This window comes from Natrix helvetica (assembly GCF_964273705.1).
Source record: "Natrix helvetica genome assembly, chromosome: Z".
NCBI lineage: Eukaryota > Metazoa > Chordata > Lepidosauria > Squamata > Natricidae > Natrix > Natrix helvetica.
This window is the reverse complement of record NC_138554.1, coordinates 26,020,203-26,033,659: the sequence shown is the minus strand read 5'-3', so window position 1 is coordinate 26,033,659 and position 13,457 is coordinate 26,020,203. Positions and strand designations below refer to the sequence as shown.

General features: G+C 42.5%; 1 protein-coding gene across 1 annotated transcript in view; it reads left to right on the top strand.

Annotated features, from left to right (window-relative positions):
* SLC17A7 (solute carrier family 17 member 7) overlaps positions 1-13,457 on the top strand; it is a gene marked incomplete at its 5' end in the record, with an annotated part of 68,482 nt that overhangs the window by 31,486 nt on the left and 23,539 nt on the right. The window contains 7 exons of the mRNA XM_081933675.1: positions 3,386-3,638; positions 4,570-4,688; positions 7,053-7,167; positions 9,874-9,961; positions 10,529-10,615; positions 12,867-13,009; positions 13,255-13,404. Coding sequence (XP_081789801.1) covers positions 3,386-3,638; positions 4,570-4,688; positions 7,053-7,167; positions 9,874-9,961; positions 10,529-10,615; positions 12,867-13,009; positions 13,255-13,404 — 955 coding nt within the window. The remainder of the gene's footprint in view (positions 1-3,385; positions 3,639-4,569; positions 4,689-7,052; positions 7,168-9,873; positions 9,962-10,528; positions 10,616-12,866; positions 13,010-13,254; positions 13,405-13,457) is intronic.

The window sequence follows — 13,457 nt, the reverse complement described above, 5'->3', positions numbered from 1 at the left end:
CCCTTGGCACGTTAATTTGGCATTTTTCTTTTTTGAGACAGAGGCCCTTGTCCCGAATTCTGATCAAAACAGTTCACAAACGTTTGAAAAATTGTGCCTCATTTGCAGCCGATACCAAGATGTCATCAAAATAGGGGATGACTCCTGGAATCCCCTGCAAAAGCCGTTCCATGACGCTTTGGAACAGTCCAGGGGCTATATTAACTCCAAATTGCAGGCGGTGACATTTGAATGCACTCCTGTGTGTCACAATGGTTTGAGCCTCTGCTCAATTGTTGGTATGCCTGTGCCATGTTCAATTTAGTGAATACTTTGCCAGGGCCTAAAGAATGTAATAAATGCTGTACAATGGGTACAGGGTAAGCACTTTGTTGTAACGCTTCATTGATTGTGCATTTGTAGTCCACGCAGATGCAGACAGACCCGTCGGATTTGACAGGTGTCACTATAGGGGTCCCCCAGCATGCGTGATCAACCGGCTCTAGGATTCCCTGGCCTATGAGCTTGTCAATTTCCAGATTTTTGGGCGGAAAGCGAAAGATACTCTCCTGGGTTTTAGCCTTATTGGGGCTATGTTGGGATCCAAATTAAAAGAGATTGTAGTCCCCACATATTTACCCAGACTGGTGCCGAAGACGTTCTCAAACTCCTTAAAAATTACTTCAGCGCTCTCGTCTTTCAAGGCGTTGATACCGGTCACTTCCAGGCCCAGGGCTTCAAACCAGTCAAGCCCCAGGAGGATCTGCAGGTCGCCACTGACCACCGTCACTGGGAGCTGGCCACTGTATTTCTTTAATTGCACCTGGAAGGTGCCCTGGCCCACGATGGGGACCGGTTCCCCTTGTAATCGCAAAGGTGGATGTCAGGAGCTTGTAGATGCTGCTTCTTCAGGCTAGGGATAGCCCGCTTGAGCGTGAACCACAGCATGATGGTCAGTGATGACCCCGTGTCGATCTCCATCTCACATGGAGAGCCATCGATGAGGACTGTGACCTTCAGCTTCTTTGGCCGTCTAGTGCGGACTTGGCCGATTGAGGTGTGGTAAGTGACTCTGGTATCACCTTCAGAGTGCCGTGGTGGCTTCTGCCATGCCCCTTGGTTGGGCCTGACGGTTAGCTCAGCTTCTTGGCTGCCAGGTCATCATGGGGTGCTCGCTTCTGCAAACTTTGGTGATGTGCCCCTTTTGCTCACAGCGCTGTGGAAACGGCAAGGTGATTGGGCATGGTCTCCTCCGCAGCTAGCGCAAGGCAGGAATCATGGTTTGAATTTGCGCAGCTACTGCGCATGCGGCAGCTGTCATCTTCTTCGCCTTCTGAGCTCTCGGCCTCAGCAGCCTTGCAATGTACGCGTGTGCTCTTCCGCGCATCTTGTGGAGTGTTTTGGCTCCGCAGGGTTTCTGTTGACGGCCAATTCTGATGCCCTGGCTTCGTCCAAGGCAATTTGTAGAGTGAGGTTAGATTTGGCGAGTAACCTCCTCTGTAAATTAATGTCCCGCACACCGCATATGATGCGGTCAAGAATAAGCTCGTCAAGATCTCGGAACTCGCAGTATGCTGCGGCCTTTTGTAGCGCCGCAACGTACTTGTTAATTGATTCGCATTCCTTCTGGTTGTGAATATTACATTCGCGCCGGCGGACGTGCTTAGATGGCTTGGGAGCGTAGTGAGTCCGCAGCGTCTGCTGGAGCACAGACCAAGTGACCGATTGTAGCAGTGTCGGCTCTGACAGGTCTTTGGCAGTTTTGAACACTTCCTGTCCACAGTAACCAAGGAACATGTTCTTCTTGCGGCCTTCAGAAAGGCCCATGAGGTCATTGGCTTCGAGGAAGCAGTTGAACCTCAGCATATACGAGTCCCAGTGTTCGGTGACTGGGTCATATGGAGTTGGTGGGGCGTGCATGGCCATTTTGTGTTCTGAGGGCGTTTTGAGTTTGCCGCTCAAAAATGGCTGCTCGAAGCCGCGCTGAGCTCCGGGCTGGATTTACTTGCTGGATTGCTAGACTCTTTTTGGTTCGCCTAGTTGCCTTCCAATCCCACCCTCGTTGCCAGTGTTAGATCGGGTAATGGAAAGGCACACAAGGCTAAAGGCAACAACAGCTCTTTATTGTAACAGAACAAGTATGTACAATCCAGTGAAGGTTGAGTCTGACAGCAGCCCTTTTATAGGGAGCTGTCAGACTCTTTGACCACTGAGATTAAACCTCTGTTCCCACTGGAACAGAGGACCTTGGTGGAAACCACTATAACTGAAGCTAGTATCTAACAGAAAGGAAATTAACTTACCTGCCCATGTGCATTCCATCCCATAGTTATGGGACAATCCAACCCACCTGGCATCATTGGCCTGCCTCCTGTGGTATGACCTTCTCCGATTCTAAGTGCATCTGCCAGTCGCCAAGCAGTGCTCTTCCCTGCATCATTGATTTTGCTTTTATTGATTTTATGCCTAGTATTCTCCAAGATAAATCTCTTATTTTGCATATATAAAAGCAATTGTGTTTGTCTCTATTTTTTGCTCACCAATTTACAAGAGTCAGTGAATTCTGATGAGCAAATTGAATCCCTGCCTTCCCTTGTATTTCCAATGAAAGAAGGTCAAACTATAATTCCTTATTCAGTAGAAAAACAGAAGCTTGTAAAACATGGAGCCATGTTGAGGGAGGTTTGCAGAGAGAGATAAAACAAACAAGAAGAAGATGGGGGCCACAATTGCATCATGGAAGCTCTGTGTCTTTTTATGCATGTTGCAATGCAGAGTGTGTTAAAAAAAAACAAGAACAACCCAGGACTTTGATTATGTAGTTCCATCCAGCTCTATGCCTTAGAATCAGTTAATGATTTTTAAATGAAGACACAAAAAGACTAAGGCTACAAAAATATGATACTCCTTTGCTGCCATCTAACAGTCATAAGGGTCTCTGCAGGCCAGAAATGGAGGTCTGAATGAAGAATGCCTGGGCAATCTTATTATGCGTTAAATAGGAGCATTCTGCCATAACACCTGTATTTTTAACTCTGTCTTCATCCCTGTCAAGAAATTCTTCTTTAACGCTGAATCTGAAGAAGAGTTCTGTCATACTCAAAAGGTGTCTAGATTTTTCATTGAACTTAATCAGGTAGTCTTCGACTTAGGATCAAAACTGGGGCTAAAATTCTGTTGCTAAGGCAAGCAACATTTGCTTGGTTGTTAAATGAATCACACCTGATTTTACAACAGCCTCTGGCCCAAAGGCAGCCACCAGCTTTCATGCCTAAGTGAAGACTAGAAATCCTGATCTCCTGGTTTTCAGTCCATCACCTTCACCACTACACCAAAGTGCTAATTTTAACACATACACCCGTTTTTTGCTCCCACCCTGCCTGCTGTCTCCCCCCCCCACCCCCAGAATTCTAGAAAGGAAACAGCCCGGTGGAGAGACCATCGAGCTGACAGAAGAGGGACGGCCTGTTGAAGTCTCCGAGAAGGCCCAGCCCATCGTAGACTGCACCTGCTTTGGCCTCCCTCGCCGTTACATCATTGCCATCCTCTGCGGTCTGGGTTTCTGCATCAGCTTTGGCATCCGATGCAACCTGGGCGTGGCCATTGTCAGCATGGTTAATAATAATACCGTCTACGAAGGGGATAAAGTCATTGTGAAGGTGAGGCTGTTCATCCTCTGTTAATGGAAAGTAACTGTGTTTTGGTTCAGGGATTGTTGCTTTGTTGTTGTTGTTGTTTTGAGGGGGTCATTCATATAAAAAGACATTCTGCACCTCCTTAAAATTCTGAAAGATGCATCAGGTCAACAGATGAAGCAGTAGCATCTGAGAAGTTTCACATGCTGAGCAGTCTGGGTTTATAAAATACAAGTCACCACTCACATGGGAACAAAAGGCTGAGAATTGTACATAAATGCTTAATTTCTAAAAAGAAACATCAGGAAGAGAGAGCAGGCCTGACAACCACTTATGTGTTTTTCCTAATCCTGGATATTCTGGTGTCAGGTATCCACTCTCATGATCTCAAAAACATGCTCTTCAGCCTCCATTCTAATTAGCGTGTGCTGCTAGCTGTGCACATACTATAATGAAGTTTAACTTCTGGACTTAATGGCCCATGCCAGAGGTGGTATTCAGCAGGTTCTGACCAGTTCTGGAGAATCGGTAACGGAAATGTTGAGTAGTTCGGCGAACCAGTAAACACCACCTCTGACTGGCTCCATCTATTTTCTGCTTCCGGAGTCCCAGCTGATCAGGAGGAAATGGGGATTTTGCAGTAACCTCCCCCTGGAGTGGGGAGGGAATGAATATTTTACAGTATACTTCCCCTGCCATGCCCACCAAGCCACACCCACTGAAATGGTAGTTAAAAAAAATGAATTCCACTGTTGGTCCACACACAATTTCATTTACCTGAAATGATTTTCTGCAAGTCTTTTGCTTCCTGAAAATACAGAATGCAGTAAACTGGCTCAGTTGCATTTCTCCAAGTTGCTCCAAGTCCTATCTAGGAGGCACTATAAGTGGCTCTCATCAGAAATTGCTTGCTCATATATCCTCTGTTGTTTGTTTCTACTCCTTTCCTGCTTAGAAAGCTGAGTTCAACTGGGATCCAGAGACAGTAGGCATGATCCACGGGTCATTCTTCTGGGGTTACATCGTCACCCAGATCCCAGGGGGGTTCATATCACAGAAATTTGCAGCTAACAGGTAACTGTTTTGAGGGGAAAAGTGGAATATATGTTTGTATATAGATCAGCTAGGGCTGTGATGGTGAACCTATGGCACACCTGTCCAAAGTGGCACACAGAGCCATGTTGCCTGGCACACGCGGTGTTGTCCATTCCTCTTTTGGGTTTTTGGCATGCACTTGTGCGCGATGATCAGCTGGCCTTTGTGTGTGCAGCAGTGCCAGAAACTGGAAGAGCTAGTCTTCCTTTTTCCTGCATGAGCATGCGCGCCAGGCAGCTGATCGTCATGCGCTCATGCGCACCAGTTACAGGAAGACTAGCTGGCTGGCATACATGCATGCATGCATTGGAAACCAAAAGTTCATTTTCAGGTGCACGCATGCGCCCTGGGCAGCTCCTCTTCCGGGTTGCAGCCTAGTCACACGTGCACTCCCTTTTCAGCCCTCGGTGATGAAAAGGTTCACCGTCACTGAGCTAAGGAATCTTTGTTGGTGTCTTGATCTTCTGGTGTCCGTCACTACTGGCCATCCTAGCTGGGCTAACTCTTGAGGATTTCATTAAATCAGATCTCAGCTATCCAAGACTATAATTGAACAGTTACAATTTCAGTTGTATTTTCTCTTCTAAAGATGTGGCTCAATTTGAATCATACAGTTAGGCCTCGCCTTATGACCACAATTGGGACAAGAATTTCAATTGTTATGCTAGGTGGTCGTTAAGTGACTCATACCTGATTTTACAAAAACTTTTGCAGCAGCTGTTAAGCAAATCATATGATCATTAAATAAATCTAGCTTCCCTGTTGACTTTGCTTGTTGGAAGCCAGCTGGGAAGGTTGCAAATGGTGATCGTGATCACATGAGTCCAGTATACTGCAACTATCATCTGCACATTGTCAAAGTTCTGACTGATGAGCCCAAATAATTCAACACTCTGAAGCTCCATCTTCAGCAAAGAACTGGTTAAATTGAGTACATCAATTCAGCATGAGTGAAAGTTAAAAACAGCTCTGACTATTTCCCACTTTTTCGTATAATTAAAAATTAGGCATCTCCCCCTCGTCCCTAGGTCACAAATCACAATTGTCCATTTAGGTGCTCTGGCATCTCCTTGGGCAACCAGGTTCTGTTTCTGGTCCCATTGAGCTCTTTGGGATGACCTTGGTTCCCAGGAAATAAAAAGTTGTTTTGGCTGGTGTGCATTCCAAGCCTCCCTCTCCCCAGCTGTGTGGAATCTTCGGAAAACGGAAAGATGGCTGTGACCAGCCTGATCTGTTTCAGAGTTGACACACATGCCTGTTGCCAATTGTCCGAATTTAGATCACGTGACTGTGGGGATGTTGTGATGGTCTTAAATGCAAGGATTAGCCACAGGGCAGGTTTTTTAGAGCCTTGCAACTCTGCACAGTTGTTAAACAATGGTTGTAAATTGAGGGTTACCTGGACAGTATACAGAGGTATTAACCCAACAGGAGTCAATTGGATTAAGTCTCCAATGGAACTTGAGTAAACAGGAGTGATTTTAATGAGAGTAGAAGATAAGTCTTTAGTAACCAGACAAGACAAAAAGTTTATGTTATGTAGTTTCACATTGCCAGACTAAACCACCTCCAGGCTGTTCAAGCATCTTCTAGCATCACCTACTCATCATCAAGGCAACACAAAGCTCATTGATATTATTTCAGGACTACAACAGTTGGATGACTCCAGAAGATGCCTAAAGCCATTAGTGAGGATCCTGCCTCAAAGGACGCTCTCACTTCACATCTTCAAGGGTCAATTTTGACCCCAAACAAAATGGCAATGTCCCCTTAATCCAAAATAATGAAATACGGAGCGGTGCTTAAAGAAGATAATCGTTGCTCTGCACTTCATGAGTTGGTATTGGGGCAGGGGTGGTCAGCAATCATGAAATTTGTATACCGAAGTATTATTCCCTCCATATCTACATCTCAGAGGAAAGTATTGATTCTTATGAAGTCAGCTGAAGCAAAATGAAGAGAGACCAACACACACCATTTTACAGAAGTATACAGAAACACAGAAAGGACACTAAAACAGTCCACAACAGTATTTTTCTTGGCAATTTTAAGATGTGTGGACATCACAGAATTCCTCAGCCAGCATGCTTCCTGAAGAATTCTGGGGGTTGAAGTCCACACATCTTAAAGTTGCCAAGTTTGAAAAACATTGGTTTACAAGCTCTGAGTGTGTGAAATGGAGTATTCTGCAGCAAGGGTATGGTTGATTGCCTGGAAGAGTGAAAAGGGACACTCTACATTAGAACACTTCCTTAGGAGAACAATGCAATAGAAACTCTGTGTACAAAATAAACAGGGCTCTTTGTTGCTACTACTGCTAATACCCTCTTCTATTGGTTGCAGGGTTTTTGGCTTTGCCATTGTGGCAACCTCTACTTTGAACATGCTCATTCCCTCAGCTGCTCGGGTACATTTTGGCTGTGTAATCTTTGTGAGGATCTTACAAGGGCTTGTTGAGGTAAGGCTGGCTGCTTCACGTGTTTGCTTTTGTGGTCACAAAGTTAACACAACAATGGATAGGAGTTGCAGAAGATGGTTTTCCCAATATCCCTAGTGTTCCTCTTCCATCTCCCACCAGGGCTGGATTATTACAAGATGATCCTTTGTACTTTGTTTCAACTCAACAATTCTATGATTCTGTGAGCTTCTTCCACTTTACACTATATAAAGCCTGGCCAATCTCCAGGGTATTGCAAGAATCCAATAAAAAATAAAGATTGGTCAAGAACACTTTTATTGCTAACAGTAATAAACATTGAGAGCTATTCAAATGACTAAAAGTATAATAAAACTGTAAGAAGAAGAACTAAACAGTATCATGCAGGTGTAAGAAGAACATCAAACTATGCCATGCTATTGCCCTCAATGGGATGAATCCAGTTTTGCTCTACAAAGAGTTCCGAATAGAATAGAAATAATAGAATAGGAATAGGAATAGAATAGAATAGAATAGAATAGAATAGAATAGAATAGGAATAGGAATAGGAATAGGAATAGGAATAGAATAGAATAGAATAGAATAGACAGAGTTGGAAGGGAACTTGGAGGTCTTCTAGTCCAACCCTCTGCTTAGGCAGGAAACCTTATACCACTTCAGACATATGGATATCCAATGTCATCTTAAAAACTTCCAATGTTGGAGCATTGACAATTTCTGAAGGCAGGTTGTTTGACTGATTAATTGTTCTAACTGTCAGGAAATTTCTTCTTAGTTCTAAGTTGCTTCTCTCCTTTGCTTCTTGTCCTATCCTCAGGTGCTTTGGAGAATAGCTTGACTCCCTCTTCTTTGTGGCAACCTCTGAAATATTGGAAGACTGCTATCATGTCTCCCCTAGTCCTTCTTTCTATTAAACTAGACATACCCAGTTCCTGCAACCGTTCTTCATATGTTTTAGTCTCCAGTCCCCTAATCATCTTTATTGCTCTTCTCCGCACTCTTTCTAGAGTCTCCACATCATTTTTACATCGTGGCAACCAAAACTGAATGCAGTATTCCAATTTCTTGATCTACCTGGCAATAATATTCCCTTACAGCAGCTCCATACAAGGAGTTTGCTTCTTGTATTGTTTGCACTAGCTTTTCTCAGCATGATGTGTTCAGTTTTTAGACTGCCACCATGACAAAAAGTCCATACCAAGCACTATGGAAAGTGAAGATAAAGTCAACCAAGGGGCAACAAACTGGAGAAGGCTGATTTATATCTCAGCTGTAGAGTGTGTCCAATCATCAGATTGTCTAGGTGACAGATAGCAGGGAGGAAAGAGTGAGGTTGGAACACAACTCTGAATACTAAATTGCCTGTTGGAAGCCCCTGGATTGGTAGGCTGCTTGTAGGCATACTTTAGATTCTGTTCTCATATCTAATATGTTCTCAACTCATATTAGAGTTGAAATGAGATTCACTTCAGATAGACCCATACATGGAATGGGGGAAAGATTCCATTGTTCTTTACCTTAGCAAGCAGACTTGGGCTTGCTTGTTTCATATTTTATAATATTTTATAATATTTTATAATATTTTATAATATTTTATAATATTTTATAATATTTTATAATATTTGTAATATTTTATAATATTTTATAATATTTTATAATATTTTATATTAGTTTATAATGTTTATAATGTTTATAATATTTATATTTATTATATTTATTATATTTATTATATTTATTATATTTATTATATTTATTATATTTATTATATTTATTATATTTATTATATTTATATTATTTTAAAATATTTCATATTTTAAGTTTCATATTTTATAATATTTTACATTTTATATTTTATATTATTTTATGTATTTTATATTTTTATATTTGATATTATTTTACTTTATTTTATTAATTATTTATTTTATTTATTTTTATAGCTGTCCAATCAGGTACAATTTATGATAACTTAAGATAAATAGAAAATAAGACATAGCACATACGTGGCCATTTCTCACCATCCCACAACCAGAATAATTAAGATGTCCCCACAAGGCTTCTGAGAGAAAAGCAAAATCTTTAGAACCTTTCAAAAGGCAGGCGGGTGGTCCAAACAATCCCAGACTTGGGGGAGTAACCCTGAGCCTCCCAATAACCTTAAACCAGTTCAGAAGGATACAATTATAATGCTATCATAGGCCACTCAGAAATCAGGGAGGCCCAGAATGGATCAATTCCCGTCCTTTCCTGGATTATCATGGAAGATCAATGTCAGTCTGGTATGTTGCCTTAATCCAGAAGCAGATTGATATATCAACTACCTCCAGAGCCTTCTGAAACCTCAAAATGACCACCTTCTCAACAATCTTTCCCAAGGGAATTGGGAAGACAAGTCAGAAATTATCCAATATGTACAGTGGAACCATGTCTTATGGAGAAGTAATTACTTCCTCTCTCAATTAATTTACCACTGCTTGGACCCAACAACTCATGATTTCCTGGGGAGACATTGCCCAACTAAAGGACATAAATCAAATGCATAGGTGATCACACTGAAGAGCCTATCTACTTTCTCAGGGCCAACAGGATTAATTCTTCTATGAAATTTCATCTGTCTCCATGTTTCTATCACTTTCTTACAGAAAAGTCTGAATGGGAAGGAGCTAAGAAACTAATGAAACTAAATTTTTGATCTTCCTCTTTATATAATTCTCTGCCCTTCACCTCCAGGGAGTCACATACCCAGCATGCCATGGCATCTGGAGCAAATGGGCACCTCCTTTGGAACGTAGTCGCCTGGCCACAACAGCTTTCTGTGGTAAGATAACCTTGTTTCTTAAAGCTGATACTTTGGATTGGTTAAATCACAGGATTGGTTTATGAACTCACTAAATATGGCTATGAAGTTGCTTTCACATTTTTGTCTTATTGTTGGTGAGATATTATTTTTTCATAATAATCCAGTAACCGAATTAAAACAGTGGTTACCCATAGCACTCAATACAGTATTATGGTATCTATAAGTATTCATATTCATAGACAACACATTCTGTAATGTTTACTTGGAAACAATATGGTCTCCTGCAGCTGTAAATACTATTACTAATTTTATTTTGTAGCTTCTACCCTGCTTGTTTCATTTTTAGTTGAATTATATTGCTGGTAAATAATTAAGGAATTACACCTTACTTTCACCATTATTTATTAGCTCCTGTTCCTCTTGTGGGTGGGGTTTTATCATCTCCTTTTCTCTCATGTGTAAACATTACAGATCAAGAATGACATTTCAGATCAAAGAGCAATTGCAGTATCAGGTTTACAGGCTGATGGGAGCAAGGAATCCTGGCTTGCATAATTAACTAATATTTCCTATATAATTTTCCAGGTTCTTATGCTGGGGCAGTGGTGGCCATGCCTCTTGCTGGGATTCTAGTTCAATATTCAGGATGGAGCTCTGTATTCTACGTATATGGTAAGTGAACTGATACGAAAGTGATGGCTGTCATATTGGGCCATAGTGACACAGTGGTTAGAATGCAGTACTGCAGGTTACTTCTGCTGATTGCCAGCGGTTTTTGGCAGTTCAAGTCCCACCAGCTCAGCCTCCCTTCCTTCTCACGTCGGTAAAATGAATACCCAAATTGTTGGAGGCAATATTCTGACTCTGTAAACCACTTAGAGAAGGCTGTAAAAACACTGTGAAACAGTATATAAGTCTAAGTGCTATTGCTATTGGGCCTTTCCTCATGGAGACTTAATCACAGCCCTAACATGATTTAGCTTATCTTCCATGTCCCCATGCCTTTGCCTTCATCTCATTCCCAGCTCAATGAGACAGCCTTATAGAATCTCCAGCAATATAGATGTTAAAATACAGGCAGTCCTCAACTTATGTCTGGTGACTTAGCAGCCTTTCAAAGTTATGACTGACCCTGAAAAAGGAACTTACAACCTGGATTTGAAGTTCAGATGGCCAGTCCCCATCTTTCCCCTCCCCCCATGTTGATACGATCACATTTAGGGCAATCAGCAACCAGTCTGTATTTATGGCCATTTGCAGAGACCCCAAATCATGTCACCATGATTTAAAATATTTTGGTCAGAAAATGGCTTTAATTTCTACATTATGGCAATAATGTCCTAGTAAACAATGGGTTGGCTTAGTGAGTATGGCCAGTGGTAGGATTCAGCCTGTTCGCACCTGTAGCTAATATTTTGTGCAGTTTGGTGAACCAGCTGAATAGCGTGCCTTGCCATGCCCGGCCACACTTCGCCCCTCTCCTCCCAGCCCCTCTTCGTCTTGCCATTTGGCTGTTTGCCCAGCTGGCAAGATGAGCAGCCTGGCATGAATAAGAGTGGCTGGGAGGGGGGGGCAGGGTTGGGCATAGTGAAGAGAGGCAGGGCGAGGCAAAGCACCCCTCAACGTGAATGACATCGAGTTGGCTATGTCCACCCAGTCACATGACCGCCCATCCACGCCTATCCAGCCAGTCATTAGGGCAGAGAGCCGGTTGTTAAATTATTTGAATTCCACCACAGAGTATCGCACTTGCTTAACAGCTGCCACCAAAGAGGTTGTAAAATTGGGCATGTACACATAATGACCCGCTTAACAACTGGGCTTAATTATGGTCCCAAGTCAACCACTATCTGTTGTAAATATTCCCACTTATTCCACCACCGTCTACAGAAAAGCTCCAGGTCTGCTACATTTTGTCACCCATCACTTTGGCAAAAGGTCAGATGAGTGTGAAGGAAGGGCCCCCTCCCCAGATAGAAGAAGAAACCATGAGGCAGCAAACAATCCAAACATAATACAAATAATTAAATCACAAGGGTTTACACAAGGGAAGAAAAGCCCTGTCTGGCTCATTGCCAGAGCTCACACCAGAGGTAGTATTCAACCGGATCTCTCTGTTTCGGGTGAACTGGAAGTGGTGGCTCCACCCCAGTGTAATGTGCGAGCACTGCGCATGCAGATGTGGTGCGTGCGCTCTCATTTGCAAACCGGTAGGGAAGGTATAAGTGAATCCCACCGCTGGCTCACATCCCAGCAAGTTCAAGTGTAAACACTTGAGATAAGCTTAACTACAAAAAACACAATTAGCGCTAGAATTTAGCAAAAGAGCAAACACAGTAGCTGTTGCTTGTTTGACCTACTGCCAGAACAAATAGACACAGGAACTAGCCAAATTTCTCAACCCTGCTTCTTTTCAGGAACAGAGATTAACTTTCTTCCTTCCAAACAAAACTGAATAGGGAAAATTATCCCACCAATAAACACAGGATTAAACGTCAGCAAGCACAGAATTAAATGTCACCAAAAACCAGTTTTAACCAAAATTCAGAAAGGGTATATAAGATCATGTTTGAATATCAGTCTTTCTAGCTAGCCAAGAGGCCTTGCTGAACGTCACTCATCTTGGTTCTTTGAAAGCTTCTCTCTGGCAGCTCTGCTTCATTATTCAAGTATTTCTTCAAAGTGCTGATTGTTGCATCCCGGTGGGAAGAATCCTAATCGGGGAGCATTTTCCTCCCAACAAGCGGAATGATGGGAAACATAAACAGTTGAAGCCAGATAAGGATCAGCAACTGGGGCCACAGATTTCCTGCTGAAATAGTTCTCCTCTGACTTAAAAGGGGTGGTGAGCACGTTCACCCAGGAGTGGAAAAATGGAAGGCCCATAGACCTCAGCAGTTATTCTGTACTTTTGTCTTTGCAGGGAGCTTTGGTATTTTCTGGTATATATTCTGGCTGATGGTTTCCTATGAGAGTCCTGCACAGCACCCCACCATCACGGAGGAAGAAAAGAAGTATATTGAGGAAAGCATTGGAGAGAGCGCCGGCCTTATGAATCCCCTTATGGTCAGTACTTGTATATATTGGTAAGCTAGACAGCTCCTCTGTGGCACTTCAAAAGGCTCACAGCAACTTTACCTTCATTTATTAAATTACTTATATAGTACAGTGTCCTCTAGCCTTGGGCTTTCCAACCTGGGTGGACATACCCCTAGCTAGCGTGTCTGTTGAAATCCCATCTGAAACATATACAAGTTATAAAACAACACATCCGGAAGGTATCTGATAATATATCTTTGCTGTCTCTGCAGAAATTCAAAGCTCCATGGCGTAAGTTCTTCACATCCATGCCTGTTTATGCCATCATTGTAGCCAATTTTTGCCGAAGCTGGACATTTTATTTACTTTTAATCAGCCAGCCAGCCTATTTTGAAGAAGTATTTGGCTTTGAAATCAGTAAGGTAAGAAAGGGTTTTTTTTTCTTGTTTGTGTGTATGTATGTATGTGTACATGG